The sequence below is a fragment of the Plecotus auritus genome (assembly GCF_963455305.1).
Source record: "Plecotus auritus genome assembly, chromosome: 5".
NCBI lineage: Eukaryota > Metazoa > Chordata > Mammalia > Chiroptera > Vespertilionidae > Plecotus > Plecotus auritus.
In genome coordinates, this window is record NC_137776.1 from 107,265,412 (window position 1) to 107,282,716 (window position 17,305).

General features: G+C 43.9%; 1 protein-coding gene across 7 annotated transcripts in view; it reads right to left on the reverse strand.

The window, feature by feature from the left end:
* SPIN1 (spindlin 1) overlaps positions 1-17,305 on the reverse strand; it is a 109,955-nt gene that overhangs the window by 73,366 nt on the left and 19,284 nt on the right. For 3 of the 7 annotated variants that reach the window (XM_080670359.1, XM_080670355.1, XM_080670356.1), the window contains exons 2-3: positions 2,420-2,630; positions 1,368-1,470 (exon numbers count right to left, since the gene is read on the reverse strand). The exons of 1 other annotated variant lie outside the window; for it this stretch is intronic. Coding sequence is in view for 4 of the 6 variants with exons in the window: in XM_080670355.1 (XP_080526481.1) it covers positions 1,368-1,436 (69 nt within the window). In the remaining 2 variants the exon portion in view is untranslated. The remainder of the gene's footprint in view (positions 1-1,367; positions 1,471-2,419; positions 2,631-17,305) is intronic. 3 more of the 7 variants (XM_080670358.1, XM_080670360.1, XM_080670357.1) reach the window with 1 other exon arrangement.

Below are 17,305 nucleotides of genomic sequence, written 5' to 3' on the forward strand. Positions count from 1 at the left end.
TTTTCTTTATTTGTAAAGGGCACATTCATTACTGATAGAGGGATTTAACAGCAATAGACTCTTAGTCTTCGTTAACAAGAAGAATGATTAAGACAATTTTATAATCAATATTGACCAGGAGCCAGCAATCTTTCTAAAATAGGTTCTATCACATAAGTGGAAAACAGTATGACCTCATGGCCTAACAACAGGCCAACAGAGTACCACTTGTCTTTAGCTTAATGCCACATGCTCTAAGAAATAAGGAAGAGTCATAAATGTAAGATCACATTATTGTTTGTTCTACTATTAAATCGTTTTTTAATGCAAAGCTCAAAAAACACTTAGTGGAAAACAGGTTTGTAACTTGGTAGACCACATGGGTTGCTGCCTTCCAGAAAAGTGGCTTCCTTTCTGGAAAGTATATGTTCCCATGTGAACTTATTTAAAATTGTATATTCTGAGGTGTGTTTAGCAATGCCAAAAGCAACGAGCTTGTTTTTGTTATTGAAAAAAATCCATCAACCCATTTTTTATACAGTGTAGACAAAGAGACTGTTGCTTTACTTAATTTTCCACTGGCCGCTAAAGCACCTGAAATGAAGACACCACTCCAAAACATATGTAAGAAATGTGAAATTGGAAAATACTTAAAAGTAATTAGCAAAAGCTTCTAGAATCCTAAGTTTTCAATTATAAAAAGCCAATTTTTATAGAAATGAATGATTCTTCACCAATGGCTACTAACCTCAGTCCTTTCCCCCTTTCAATAAAAATCTTTCTGTGAACTCTCTTAAATTCAAATTTTTTAATAACATAAATACATCACCAGATTGCTGCAGAGGCCATGCAGACATTTTCTTAAAAGTACAGTGGTAACTAATATCTCATTTACTATATATTAAGCATAAAAAGTTACTATACTGGAGACGCCCTAAAACACCAAAAATAAAAATAGAAAACAGAAGATCAACATACTTGCCAGGATTCACAATCTCTCCCTTAAAAATAGTAATACCCTCTGGTTTAGCTCTTTCAATTACTTATACCATACACACATCACCTTAATCAGCTCACTCTCCTCCAAAGATGATTTCAAACTCAATGAAGAAAATAAGAATATTGAATTTGAAATGGTGTGCATAAAAAGAACTTGGGAAAACCAAACTATTTAAATAACAGAAATGTGGGAGATTTCACTGATCAACAAAAACCTGATGGCAATTTCTACAACTATTAAATTGAAATAGAAAATATTTCATTGTAAATAGTATGATCACCAATAATAATGCTTGTTGTACAGCAGCTATAATGTGCCAGGAACCTAGCTAAGCACCAAACATGCATAAGCTCATTTATACCTCATAATATCCCCAACAAGTACCTACCCTAACAGTTCCATTGTTTAGATGAGAAAAACCAAGGCTCAAGAAGATACAAAATGCACCAATGTTCATATGAATAATGAGAGCAGGACAGGGCTGATGAGAGCTGGGAACAGAATAACAAACTCTCAGATCACTTACACTTCAGTCTGTCATCACTACTGAAAGTTAATCTTACTGACAAATATTGAATAGTTACATCAATACTATCATTATAATGTAATACAATAAAAGAGAAACTAAAATAAAAAGGAGATGAGTGGTACTTAAAAATCTGAATCCCTGTGGCTCTTCTATAAAGGAATTCCAAACACTATAGTTAATAAACATAAGAAATAGTTCTAAATCACATAGCAACCATTTCTGTAAGATTAATAATTTCACTAGCGTAATTCTCAGATTCATTTATCAAAGAACCTCAAAATGTTATGACACATTTTTTTCAAGTGTGTTCTGTAATGGAGAAGAACCTGGGTCCCACAGAAAACATCACTTACTTAGTTTATAGTGTAGCCTATTAAGATTTATCTTTGTTTTGAGGATGGGTAAAGATCATGCAAAGTCTAAACTTCTATTCCAGTTGTATTAGCTGTCTGCTACAAAAATTATAATTTCTTTTAAATATTCATTTTCATACATTGCATTCCAGTAAAGTTCTTTCAAGTAAATATACAAAACCTGCAAGTTTATCTTTTTTCCTTCAAATTGTTATAAATATCCTAAATCTTAGTAAATCTAATGCTCATCTATTCATCTCATTTTCACTTCCTCCTTCAAAATGAAATAATTCCTTTATTGATTGTAATCCTATTATAACTGGGTGTTTACAATTCACTTGCTAAATTTACTGGACATCTACAACAGGACAAAAATTAATATGATCCTGCCTCTCAAAAAACTTAAACCTGTTTTTTCCCATGTATGTGTATGAAATACTGCAAATCACAAAGCTTTAAGAAGAGCAAACAACTAGGAACTATGTGAAAGTATTCTACAACTTTATAACTATTTTCAGTTTATCACACTTAAGGTATGCAGAGAACTGCACTGCCTACCTGCATCAGCTCTGGACCGCTGGCCAGGTGTCTTCCCGAATGGGGTCTTCATTCATCTGCATTTAAGTGAGCAGCAGAGCTGCTGAACTAGGGTGAAAATTCAATATGCTCCAATTTGAAACTGTGCACAGAATTTCAATGTTCCTGTTAATCCATCATCGATGTGCCTCTTTTTACAAATTCAGCAAAAATACGTGAAATCATAAGCACTCTGTAAAACAGTGAAATAACAGTTCATTACTATAGCATCATAAGGGCAAAATAACCCGAGTAAGCCCTGTGACATCACCTTTTAAGCATCACATTAACTAAAACACACCCTGCCCAGAAGCAATTAACTTGATTTCCTCAGACCTGGGTGCCAGGACAGCTCACAGCCACAGAAAAAAGGAAGTGCTAGACCCTTCAAAGAAAAGTCTGGGGCATTTGCAAGACCCCAAAGTATAGTTTCTCAGAAGTCAACTGGAACACTATATGCATCCGACTTCATCCACTGTAATTCAACCCATTTTGCTGCCAGAAATCAGAAAAGGGTGATGCTGGAATGTCATAAAAGATTTAGACTGGTGTGGACCAGTAATGGCAACCGCCCCTTTTTCCTATTAATCCTCTTGTCTGTATACACTTTAAGGACTTTGGTACCTGCTGTACCTCCTTTTCCACTACCATCATACATTCTTGGCAACATACAATCCTTTCAACAACCTGCCCCCTCAATTCTTTAACATCCTTACTTCAAACTATAGACCCCTCCTTTTAAGCCACCTGTCTCCAGGTCACAACCTCGACCACTCATCGCCAATGACTGCAATACCTCTGGAATCTTTGTTTCAAGCACCTCACACTCGAAACCACCTCTAATCATTCTTTCTAACACTAACAATCTCCCCCCAACAATTCTTTCATGTAACCATTACCTCCATCATGACCACTTTTTCACTGTCCTAATTCAGTTTACATTCCATGGATTGTCAACCACTATAGCGACTCATTGCTTTTCTCCATTTTCTCCCTCCTCTTCCTGTCAATTTTGTGGCAAAACCCTAACCCAACTCCCTGCCTACCATGCCCAGAGCTTAAGTTGGTCAGCATGGCTGAAAAACTGTAAATTTATAATCTCATGTCTCAAGCATTCAAGAATACTACCCCAATCTCAACAGATAAGCTTGTTATTTGCTAAGAAAACGAAAGACTTTCCCACCACCAAATTCACCAACTGACTGCTACCCTCTACTGCTACAGTAACAGATAAACTGTTTAAATTCAACCCTTTCACTGTGTTATCTAACCCATCACTGTCTTTTGTATCCACTCTCTTAGCACTAGATAGAATTCCCATTGGTATACAATAATTACATGATGTTGTATTCCCCAACTTTGAAAACATCCCAGGACTCCTTTCATGCACTTCTCTTTACAAGGCTACTTCAAGATTTAGGAATATTTTAATCTACACAAATATCAATGTAGCCTATCTTAGTAAGCTACCCTGGTTCTGTAACAAGTATTCACTCTTCTCTCTAGGATATTTAAGCTTACCACTTTCTATTGCTTACCACACCACTTCTTTAAAATTTTCAGGATGAACTTGTTACACTTTTAAAAAGTATAGTCCTGGTCACCATGGCCAGTTGGTTGAGCATTGTCCCATGCACCAAAAGATCACTGGTTCATTTCTGGTCAGGGCACATACCTGGGGATTTGTGGACTCAATCCCCAGTAGGGAGAGTGCAGGAGGCAGCCGATCCATGTTGGTCTCTCACATCTATGATTCTTTCTCTCTCCTTCCTCCCTCCCCCTCTCTAAAATCAATAAGAACATTTTTTTAAAACTTAGCAAAAGTAAGAGTTTAAAATAAATAAAAGTATAGACTATAAGTTGAAGGAAGAGTTGCAATAGGGAAGGACACAAGGTGCTTTTTTTAAAATTTTTGATTTTACAGAGAGAGGAAGGGGGAGAGAGAAACATCATCAATCAGCTGTCTCCTGCATGCTCCCCACCAGGGATCAAGCCCGCAACCCAGGCATGTGCCCTAACAGGGAATCGAACCAGTGACCTCTTGGTGCATGGATCAACACTGAACCACTGAGCCATACTGGCTGGGCCACAAGGAGCTTTTTGAATAACATAAGAATGCAAAATTTCAGATAAAAGTCCCTCTCCATTTTTGAATTACAATATTCCAACTGTCTAATATTATCCCAACTTCTGTTAAGACCAGAAAGAAATATACAGAGACTGAGCCAAAGGAAAACAATGAAAAGCATTAACTAATGAAAACACTGGCTTCGTTTTGCGTCAAGTTGCCATACAAGACTTTGAAAATTCATACAGAGCTTTCTCACTCTTTTGACTAGAAAGGGCAAAACTTACATATTTAAAAAACAAACAAACAGTTTTGCCTTACATTATTCTACTAAGTGGTTAAAAATAAGACAAACTAAAGGGAAAAACAATTTAACTTTTACATGCTGACAGCAAAATCTCATTTCCAGGATAGTAGGAATTATCACATTTTTTCAAGCATTACAGAAATGTTGTCAAATGGAGTTTAACTTCAGACCATAAAAAAGACTGTCCTGTATTCAGAGACCCAACAGATGCCAATACCACTAGGATGATGGAGAGCAATACTGCACAGCACCACAGGACCAGAGTACGTGATTACAAATGCTGCCTCACCATGCAGCATCGCGGTTCAGCAAGCAAACCGCATGACAGAGGCTTCCCTGATCCACAATGCTGCACCTAAATCTACTTGATTCACTAGACCTAATTTTCAGTTTGTAGGAAATACAGGTATTACCAGAGCCAAGTAGAAAGTTTCTACAAGACCCATGGGCCATACTCTTCAAAAAGTCAGACACAATGAGTAAACCCTGAACGAATGGTTTGGAGAAAAAAAGCGAGAAGATATTTAAGACAAATGGGAAAGTTTAAATAGGGGCTAAATAGTATATGAAATTATGTAATTACTAGAGGCCCGGTGCACAAAATTGGTGCACTGGGGGAGGGGGGGGGTGTCCCCCACTCTCGCAGTCCGGGAACCCTTGGGGGATATCCTGGAGCAGGCCTAAGCCGTCAGTCAGACATCCTTAGGGCTGCCACGGAGGTGGGACAGGCAGGAGAGGCTCCTGCAACTGACACTGTGCTTGCCAGCCGTGAATGCGGCTTCTGGCTGAGCGGCACTCCCCGTGTGGGATCCGGCTGAAACCGGCTCTCCGATATCCCTCAAGGGGTCCCAGATTGTGAGAAGGCGCAGGCCAGACTGAGGGACCCCACCGGTGCACTATCAGGCGGGGAGAGACACGGGAGGTTGGCCAGCCGGGTGGGACCTGGGGAGGGCTCCAGTGTGTGTCCGGCCCCTTGCTCAAGTCCCTATCAGCCGGACCCCAGCAGCAAGCTAACCTACCAGTCGAACGTCTACCCCTTGGTGGTCAGTGCACGTCATATGGACTGGTCGACCAGTCGACTGTCTGCCCCCTGGTGGTCAGTGCATGTCATAGCGAGTTGAGCAGCCTTAGCAAACCATTAGCATATTACGCTTTGATTGGCTGAATGGCCGATGGATTGACCGGACACTTAGCATATTAGGCTTTTATTATATAGGACTAGGGGCCCAGTGCATGAAATTCATGCATGGCTGTGGTCCCTAGGCCTGGCCGGCAATTGAAGCGTGAGCATCTGGCATGGAAGGGCAGGTCCCAGCTGACCTCTGGGCCCTGGGGAGCACCTGGGTTCCCAGACCCCCACGCGCCCCCCTCCGCCTGAGTCACGGAGCCCAAGTCCCCATGTGGAGATGCGGTGAGCACGGCCGGACGCCGCGGGTCAGCGTGCAGTGTGGGCCTCTAGGCCACCCACTGGCGCCACACCAAAGCTGGGCAGGCAGCGCACTCTCTCCCGGCCGGCCTCGCAGACCGGCTCCTGCGCAAACCCACGGGGAGCCCAACTGGGCCCTGCAGTCTTGGACAAGACCACATAGGTGCAAGACAGGCTCCTTGGGGGCTTCCCCAGCATGCGAGCCCTTGTGTCCCAGGGGAGGTAGTAGGGGGAGTGAGAGCGAGCTCGGCGGGCACCCCACATTTCTCACCACACCTCCGTCCCCATCACCCCCACTCCCAGGTAGCCAGCAAGAGTTCGCAGCCCCCAGCCCGGGTGCTGTGGGAGGTTGATAACTGCCATCCACCCACCACCCCCCACCACGGGTCGCCATCTGCAGGGAAATCGGGCCCCTGCTTGCACCCGCCTTGGCCTGGTGCCGTCCGCTCACCTGCTCCACCATCCCGCTGCAGTCCCACTCTCATCGGGGCCCATTGGGGCCGGCAGCGCCTCCACTGCCGCCTGCTGCCAGCACCGCATCGTCGACACCCGCCATGTTCTGCACCACCCCCTGATGGTTAATGCATGTCATAGCAAGCAGTCAAACTCTCGGTTGAGGGGACAATTTGCATATTAGGTTTTTATTATATAGGAGGATCATTAGCCTTTAAAAGCACAATAATTACATTGTGGTTATGCTTGGAATATACTTGTTTTTAGAAAATGCATGATGAAATTTCTAGAGGTAAACTGTCATACTGTCAGCAGCAAACTTCAAATGGTTCAACCAAAGAAAATAATACATACATAGAGAATGAAGTGAAAATGAAAAAATACTAAATTTTTAATCTAGGTGAAGCGCATACTAATTTTTTTCTTTTAACTTTTATTTCAACTTGGAATTTTTCATGATAAAAAGTAGGGGAGCCCTGGCAGGTGTGCTCAGTGATTAGAGCATGAGCCCACGCACCGAAGGTTCACGGGATCGATTCCCGGTCAAGGGCATGTACCTGGGATGCAGTTAGATCCCTGTCCCCGGTGGGAGGCAACCAGTCGATATATCTCTCTTGCATCAATGTGCATGTGTGTACCTCTTTCTCTCCCTCCTTTCCTTCCACTCTGAAAAAGCAATGGAGAAAAAAATATTCTCAGGTGAGGATTAATAACAACAACAAAAAAGAAGAGGAAAAGAAGATCCTGATTTCCCTTTGCTAAGTTCATCTTCATTAAATACTAGAGGCTCGGTGCACAAAATTTGTGCATGGGTAGGGTCCCAAGGCCTGGCCGGTGATTAGGGCAGATCGGGGCCTTCTGGCTGCCAGCCGGGGCCTCCTTTCCCCAGCTGCCAGGCAGGGCCTTCCTTTGTTCTGTGCCACCCCCTGGTGATCAGCACACGTTATAACAAGCAATTGGTCTCCTGGACAAACTCGCATGGGGACAATTTGCATATTAGGCTTTTATAATACAGACTAGAGGCCCAGTGCACGAAATTCATGCACGGGGGGGTCCCTCCGCCCAGCCTGCACCCTCTCCAATCCGGGAACCCTCTGGTGATGTCCAACTGCCGGTTTAGGCCTGATCCTGGGGATCAGGCCTAAACCGGCAGTCCGACATCCCTCTCACAATCCTGGACTGCTGGCTCCTAATCGCTCACCTGCCTGCCTGCCTGGTCACCCCTAACTGCCCCCGCTGCCGGCCAGGTTGCCCCCAACTGGCCCCTCCCTGCCGGCCTGGTCACTCCTAACTGCCCCCTCCGCCGGCCTGGTCACCCCTTACTGTGCCCCCTGCCGGCCTGGTCGCCCCCAACTGTCCCCCTCTGCCAGCCTGGTCACCCCTAACTGCCTCCCCCTGCAGGCCTGGTCACCCCACGCAGCCTGCTTGTTCAGTCGTCTAGTCGTCCCTCACTAACCCCCCTGCCGGCCTGGTCGCTCCAAGCAGCCTGCTTGTTCAGTCGTTTGGTCGTCCCTCACTAACCCCCCTGCCAGCCTGGTCATAGGCAGCCATCTTGTGAGGGCGTGAGGGTCAATTTGCATATCACCTCTTTATTATATAGGATAGTGAACTATCCAGGCTTGCAATTTGCCCAGTCATCTTTAAAACACTGACAGTTCTATGACATGACTGCTGCTGCTGGATCTCCAGCCATATCTAGCTGGGCCAGAGCACAGTCTGCTTTTTATAAATCCCCTATCTAGTCAACCCCACCCCTATACAAAGGGGTGCTGGTTCCTGGAACAGGCAAGCATGTATGGTGTTTTCCTTTCTCTGGAGTAGCTCACACACCAGTACCCCTACCCATCCTGCCATGTATAACCCTTTAGCATCTGCCTTGCAGCACACAGGACAGAAATCCATGTTTTCTTGCCTCAGCCCCAAGATGCACCTCATATGTTAAGTTCCCTTAATAAACTTTTGATGTAATGCTCAAGTTGTCAGCCTTTTTCTTTGGTCTCTCAGCCTAGAAAAATTTTCCCAACAGTTAAGAATTTAGTTCTGAACCTCAATACTCTTTCTGTAATGATCTCAAAGGGGATCAAAAGATTCTCACAAATTTCTTGCCATCATAAATATATACAACTGTGAACCAAAAGAGGGCTATGCAATAAACCTGACAAGCTCAGGTGGCCACATGGCAGGCCTGACAAGCTCAGTGACTAAAAGCACCCACACAGTATGGTCTGATAACAAATTCCTAACTGGGCAGGTCATGGCAGGTAGTCACACCCCAGGCCTATAGCTTCGTTAGTAAATGGTTAATCTTTTTTTTTTTTTTTTAAATATATTTTATTGATATTTTACAAGAGGAAAGGAGAGGGATAGAAAGCTAGAAACATCGATGAGAGAGAAACATCGATCAGCTGCCTCCTGCACACCTCCCGCTGGGGATGTGCCCGCAACCAAGGTACATGCCCTTGACCGGAATCGAACCTGGGACCCTTCAGTCCGCAGGCCGACGCTCCATCCACTGAGCCAAACCGGTTTCGGCTAAATGGTTAATCTTTACCTTAAGCAAGCCTGCCCATTGTTTTTGTGCATCTAGGATAACAAACCTTTAAAATGGCAGAATAATTTTATTTTCCAGACCTCTCAGAGGCACAACCTTGGCACAGAGTACAAGACCATGAGACTCCTTGTTGTTATCTTGCTGCCAGCGTACCATCTCTATTTACTATAAATATTAAATGTTATCTATACTGCACCCATCAATGCAAAAGATTTATCTCTCCATTTTGCTTTTTTATTCAATCCCAGGTATTTCCCTATCTTGCTTCGTCCTTAATTTAACACTAATGGATTTCATGTAACCTTCCCTATGTTCTTTCCTTTGATTCCAATGTATAAAATGAGCTGTAAAACTGCCATTCTCTCCAGAGCATTTTCTCAATCAGTAAGATCCTGCTTCCAGGCATATCCTCAAACTTGGCTTGAATCAATGCTTATAAAATTTTTGATAAGTACAAACGTTCTTTTGTTGACACAACACATCACAGTATTATTACTAGTTCCTTTTACTTTCTCAATCATAGAAATTATAGATCTTTTCAACACAATTCACTTGTTGCAGATCTCAAAATAGCTGTTAAGCTCATCAACTACTTTTAAATTAAGTTACTAAGCCCATCACAGAATGGACATGACTAGAGTGAATCAGCCATCAGGGTATTAGTGATCAACCTGTAAAAACAGAATTGGCAACTACTGTAAAACAAAGAATTTGGCTGGCCTTTGTCCCAGTTCTTGAGAAGCACCCTCTAAATCCTTGGGACTTCCTGAGTGACAGAAGTCCTTGGGATTCAGGTGTTAACAAGATAACTCCAGATGGGGGCTGGCCAACCCAGAAAGACCAACTACAGGATAGAGGATTTCCAGGGAGGGGAAACTAGAGATTGAGTTCAACCTCATGGCCAATGAATCATACTTACATAATGAAACCCCAATAAAAACTCTAGACACTGAAGCTGGAGTTAGCTTCTCTGGTCAACAATGCTCTGACTCCATGCAGTCACACATCCACGTGCCAGAGGGTGATGGTCCTAACTCCAATGAAAAATCTTGCTCAGACCCTCCCAAACTTCACCCTATGCATTTCTTCTTTTGGCTGGTCCTGATTTTGAACCATTTCTGCTACAATAAAACTATAATTCATAAGCATAGCACTTGAGTTGTTCTAGTAAATTGCTAAACCTGAGAGTCATGGGAACCCCGAATTTATAGCCAGCTGGTCAGAAACATGGTGATCTAGGGACCCCCCAGCTTGCAGCTGATGTCTGCAGTAAGGGCAATTGTGTGAAGGATGGTACTTCAGCCTGTGAAGTCTGACCTCACTCTGAGTTGCTCTCTTAATGTTCCCTAGCATCAATTATTTGTTAATCAGTGTTAACCTCAATATCTATAATGTATCTCAATATATAAAAGTCTAAGCAAACAGACGGTGGTCAGTGCGCTCCCACAGAGGAAGCACCGTTCGGCTGACAAGATGGGCACCAGACACCGCCAAGCCCATGGCCCACGGACACGCCCCCTGTGCGCCCAAGTGGCAGGCGCAGAGGGGCCAGGATGAGCAGGAGTGGCACAGCGCCAGCCCAGGCTCAGGCTCCTCCCCGGCGCCTGCCGCTAACCGCACTACTTCGTGCTGTGTGGGATCGGTGTGGACAGAGACCGACGAGCTGGTGAGTAAGGCCGGGGTGCAGCGGCAAAGAGGTCCACTGATCCCCACAGGCCAGGCCAAGGGACCCCACCAATGCATGAATCCGTGCACCGGGCCTCTAGTATTTTTTATAAGCATCAAAAGGTGTCGTTTTAGTATGTTAAAATATAAAATTTTATCTGTATGTTAATGATGTCTTATCACTTAACACATTACCAAAGACACCATGTTACATTAAAATTGTTTTCCTATTTTTATAACTATTGATTCACGAGACTGCTAAAAGATCCATGGCACAACACTCACCTAAAGCTACTGGCAACAGACAACTCTGAATCCTCGATGAGTCTTTAAAGGATATCTGCAGGCATCAAGATAAAGAATGAACTAACTCCTCGTAACAAAGGAATAATAGCCTAGCCAGTTTGGCTCAGTGGATAGAGCGTCAGCCTGCGGACTGAGGGGTCCCAGGTTCGATTCTGGTCAAGGGCATGTACCTTGGTTGCAGGCACATCCCCAGTAGGAAGTGTGCAGGAGGCAGCTGATCGATGTTTCTCGCTCTCTGTCCCTCTCCCTTCCACTCTGTAAAAAAAAATCAATAAAATACATTAAAAAGAAAAAGAATGGATTAATAATTTAGACCTCTGCTAAAAGCTAAGAAAAAAAAAAAAAAAAGAAAGAAAAAAAATCTCATCTAAAAGAATACCACTAACAGAAACTATCAAGAACACCAGAGTTTCTTATTGGAATGGCTAATTCCAAGTCAGAGACTGGAACCAGAAGCCAGGAAATTATCAAAGCCAAGAAGACATCACTGGAGTTGTGTCAAATAGACAAAGGGGGTTGTTTTACACTATTTTCATGACTTTTTATATGACTGACAACTTCCACAACAAAAATGTGAACGCACACACACTAACATAAACACCACAACTATGCTTGAAAGCATCAAAGAACTTGAAGATAGTAGAGCTCACAAAGGCACAATCTAGGGAAGTAAACCCCACGTTTAGAACCACATTTATCCCTGAGAGCAACTGGCAAGTGGTAAGAAACAGCTGAAAGGCTGACAGCTTTACAAGGTGAGGGACCAAAGCCCAGAACCCAGGGAGTACCAAAGGAAGGAGAGGACTGGTAGACCCATGTCACATGAACTGGAAACCTAAATTGCTCTCAGGAGCTGAAGGAAGGGAAAGAAACCAGGCTAAGAACTGCAGCCAGCCACTACTCCTCTTTACCCTGGAACTGAACCGAGGTGATCCCAGACTGTCCACTCCCTCAGATGCCTGGCAGAAGCAAGCACAAATCCTGTCTAGAAAATATCATCCTAGACCCCAATAATTCCAAATTATTTTTAAAATGTAACGCAAATCCTGTCTAGAAAATATCATCCTAGACCCCAATAATTCCAAATTATTTTTAAAATGTAATCTACTGCATTACATTTTAAAAATGATTTGGAATTATTGGGGTCTAGGATGATATTTTCTAGACAGGATTTGTGCTTGCTTCTGCCAGGCATCTGAGGGAGTGGACACACACACACACACGCAATCCAGCTGCAAGAGACAAAATAAAAACTAGGACAAACAATAAATAAATAAAAAGGCAGAACTATGGGGCCAGGTATTGGAGTTGCAAAATCGTAATTTAAGGTTGGGGGGAAGGGGAGAAGGGTACAGAAATAAATAAAATTATTAAATGAAAAATAAAACAGCTATATTATATTCAGAGATAAGATGTTAAGATAGTAAACTTTGGGAGAAACCAAGATGGCGGCATAGGTAAGCACCTAAACTGCTGCCTCGCACAACAATTTCAAAACTACAACTAAAAGACAGAACAGACACCATCCAGAACCACAGGGAAGCTGGCTGAGTGAAAATTCTACAACTAGAAGGAAAGAGAAAAGCTCACAGAGAATTGGAGGTACGGCAAAGGGTCTTTGTGAGCACAGAGAGGAAGGGCGGCTGAGAGCCTGGCTGACTTTCTCTGGCGGAAGGGGGAAGGAAGCCCCCGACCGCACTGAACCCCAGTTCTGACTGCACTGAAACCCAGTTCCCGGCGAGCCCCTGGGGACCCAAGCTCTTACGGGGGGGAGTCTGGACTCTCGGGCGGAGACTCGGGAGCCGGGGAAGGCGGAGGACTGAAAGCGCGCGCGTGCCAGTGCGCACAAAGGCTGCAGAGGTTGCCACAGGCTTTCCCTAGTGGAAGGGAGTCGGAGGCTCCTGACTGCACTGGGCCCCAGTTCTGACTGCACTGAACCCCGGTTCCAGGCGAGCCCCTGGGGACCCACGCTCTAGTGGGGGGAGTCTGGACTCTCAGGCAGAGACTCAGGAGCCAGGGAAGGCGGAGGTCTGCAGGTGCGCGTGTGCCAGTGCGCACAAAGGCTGCGGAGGTTGCCACAGGCTTTCCCTAGTGGAAGGGAGTCAGAGGCTCCTGACTACACTGAGCACCAGTTCTGACTGCAGTGAACCCCCCAGTTCCAGGCGAGCCCCTGGGGACCCACGCTCTTGTGGGGGGAGTCTGGACTCTCGGGCGGAGACTCGGGAGCCGGGAAGGCAGAGGTCTGAAGGCGCGCACGTGCGCGCAAGGGCAAGGCTGACGGGAAGCCAAGACTGAGACTCCACCCCATCCAAGCTGAGCACAGAGGCTATTGCAATTTGGCAAGTCTAATCCTATAAGGCTGTCTCCAGCACCGAACTTCTCCCAGCATAGACACAGCTGATCCTTACAGCCAACTGGCCTGGAGGTCAATTCTTCCCAGTGATACCAACAATAATCAAGACTTAATTACAACAAGGCTGTACACACAGTCCACAAAGGGGTGCACCAAGAGTGTCCACCTCAGGTTAACTGGGGAGGCAGACCCACTGGGCCATATGGGAAACCTAGCACACAAATCTACCCTACCAACTCAGGGAAGCAGTTAAAATGCGGCCTCAAAGAATCAGATCACAAACGAAAGAAACGGAGGAAAACAAATGACTAGATATAGAATTCAAAACCACGGTTATAAGGCTTTTCAAGAATATCCTAGAAAAGGCCGATAAATATAACGAGACCCTCGAAGATATGAAAAAGGACCAACTAGAAATTAAACATACACTGACTGAAATAAAAAATATTATACAGGGACCCAAAAACAGACAAGAGGAACACAAAAATCAAGTCAAAGAATTGAAATACAAAGAAGCAAAAAACACTCAACCGAAAAAGCAAAAAGCAAAAAAAAAAATCCAAAAAGTTGAAGATAGTGTAAGAAGACTCTGGGACAACTTCAAGCATACCAACATCAGAATTATGGGGGTGCCAGAAGAAGAGAGAGAGCAAGATACTGAAAACCTATTTGAAGAAATAATGACCAAAAACTTCCCCCACCTGGTGAAAGAAATAGACTTACAAGTCCAGGAAGCGCACAGAACCCCAAACAAAAGGAATCCAAAGAGGACCACACCAAGACACATCATAATTAAAATGCCAAGAGCAAAAGACAAAGAGAGAATATTAAAAGCAGCAAGAGAAAAACAGTTAGTTACCTACAAGGGAGCACCCATACGACTGTCAGCTGATTTCTCAACAGAAACTATGCAGGCCAGACGGGAGTGGCAAGAAATTTTCAATGTGATGAATAGCAAGAACCTACAACCAAGATTACTCTACCCAGCAAAGCTATCATTCAGAATTGAAGGGCAGATAAAGAGCTTCACAGATAAGAAAAAGCTGAAGGAGTTCATCACCACCAAACCAGTATTATATGAAATGCTGAAAGGTATTCTTAAAGAAGAGGAAGAAGAAAAAAGTAAAGAGAAAAATTATGAACAACAAATACATATCTCTCAACAAGTGAACCTAAAAATCAAGTGAATTAAAAACCTGAGGAACAGAATAATCTGGTGAATATAATAGAATCAGGGGCATAGAAAGGGAGTGGACTGATAATTCTCAGGGGGAAAGGGGTATGGGGGGTTCATGAAGAGACTGGACAAAAATCATACACCTATGGATGAGGACAGTGGGGGGGAGGTAAGGGCAGAAGGTGGGGTGGGAACTGGGTGGAGGGGAGCTATGGGGGAAAAAAGGAGAAACAATTGTAATAATCTGAATAAAGATTTATTTTTAAAAAAAAGAAGATAGTAAACTTTGGTAGAAAACTATCAAAGAACCAGATTTTCTAGTAAACGCAATAAATAAGATTAATAGTAGGCTGGCTAATCTTGTTAAATGTTTGTTATAATGTTATGGTCATAAGGAAACCCCTCTAATGTGTGAAATGATTATTGTATGAAATGTTTGCTGTGTGGAGACCCCAATACTCTGTAACTTCCAAAATGTTATAAACATGGTGAATGCCCCACTATCTTGATATAAACGCCCTGCTCCTAGCATAAGGCACACTGTGTGGCCCACACTGATAAGACACAAGTTGTTTACTACCAGCTATATAAGCACCAGCCCTTCTTCGGTTGATGTCTCCTGCCGGATAAGAGGAGGACTCCACATTGCTCTGTGAGACGAGCCCCTGACTGACTGCTCTGCTGTGCGAGCCTGAACCAACTGCAGCCGCCTGTCTGTCTCCATCTCAGTCATCCGTCTTTTGGTGTGCATTGCCGGGTGGCCTTTGCTGGAGCCTAGGACCCACTAGGAATAGGTAAATAAACCTTATGTGATTGCATACTAATTCTATCTTATGTGTTCATGTGTTCCAGTTTGGCTCAACTGTGAAGTACCAGGGGATAGGCCGTTATTGCTGACCCCTGGTCACCTGCGTATGTCCCACTAAATCTAGGCAGATAATTAATTAATTGGGGCATAATTGGGACAATGTTAGTGAACAAAGAAAAATCAGAAGAAAATACCCAGAATGAAGCATGGAGAAGGTAAGAGACTGGGAAGGTCTAATACATTAAAATGAACACTAAGACATTTCCACAGGTTTAGTAGGACTTACAAACACAAAATATAAATAAAAATATGTAACCAGACACATCACAATAAAACAGTTGAAAACTAAAGACAAAAAAAAAATCACAAACGCCTGAAATAAAAAAGACAAATTCCACCCATGGGAGCAAATATATATATTTTGGAGGGAGAATAAAACAAGTTTTATTTTAAACAGAGGAAAAGAAAGAGGCCAGGGCACCATGTAAAAATACTGACGCAGGAATTTTAGGGAAATATAGGCAGGCTTACGGATTTTTTAGAATTGGGGTCCATGGAAAAAACAGGGCCACAGACTGGAAGAAGGTACATTTCCATAACACAAGGAAGCCAGGTGCAGTTACATCTCCATAAGACAAGAAAGTATATTTCCATAAGATAAGGAACAGGAAGTAGCCAAGGAAGGTCTATATTTACAAAATAAAGAGAAAGAAGCCCTTCAATCAGAAGAAGAATAAAGCCCAAAAGGAATAGGAAAACAATAAAGAAGGAGTGGGGAGAACCTCACATGTCCCAGATGAGGTTCGACCTTTGAGCCCAGGAGTTACTATAGTAACCAGTCCAAGGGAATAGTGACCAATCAGAGGGGATATCAAGGCACCAGGATCTGCAGCCTTTATAAGCCATAGGGAAAAGGAACTCAGGGGGACCCTTTTCCCCCTCCCTACTTGGGAGTCCATTCTGTGGGACTCTTTCCCTCTCCCCACGTGCGAGTCTGTACTTGTTCAATAAATCTCCACCTTTGCTATATCACTTTCTGTCCGTGGATTCATTCTTCAATTCTGGCAGACAAAGAATCCGGGTTCCAGTCCAAAAATTCCGTATCAGAATACCTGTTCACAGGCCAACTCAGGAGTGAGTTGCACACATGGTCACTTAGTCTTGGGATTTTATGTGTTTCCAAAGGTGGGGGTTGTCTCCAAGTTTTGAGGGGCCAAATTCTGACTCTGCCTTCTGGTTGGGGCCTTGTTAAGACTTCCAGGACCACCACAGGGGTTTCCTGCCATTAACAGTTTCCCCTGACCCTGCCTGGAGGCGGGGGAGGGGGAGTTCTGGTGAGAGGATGTCAACTCCTACTTCCTCATTCCACTTGGAGGATCCCTCCCACCCCCAACTTCTTTCTATCCTGCCTCATTCCCTATCAAGAGACTTCCATCCCTAAAATCTTTTAGGGGTGATGAGGGAAGAGGGTTTGTCTTCAGTAACTGATACTTGCTGACAAGAGCTGTGGTCTCTGCCTATGTAGGGTATGGAAGTCTCTCTCCCTGCCTGATCTAAGGGAGACAAGGGAATGGGAGTTGGGGCAGAGCGCTGATGTTATTGGCTGGGTCCTCTAAGTCAGGGATGGGTCCAAAGCCTTGAAGCATCATTATCTTGACATGGAATTGTTGTATCCAACAGTAATGGTGGTGGCTAGACACTCTAACGGTGGGTTTACTCCATTCAGACTCAACTCTACACCTAGAACAGTGACA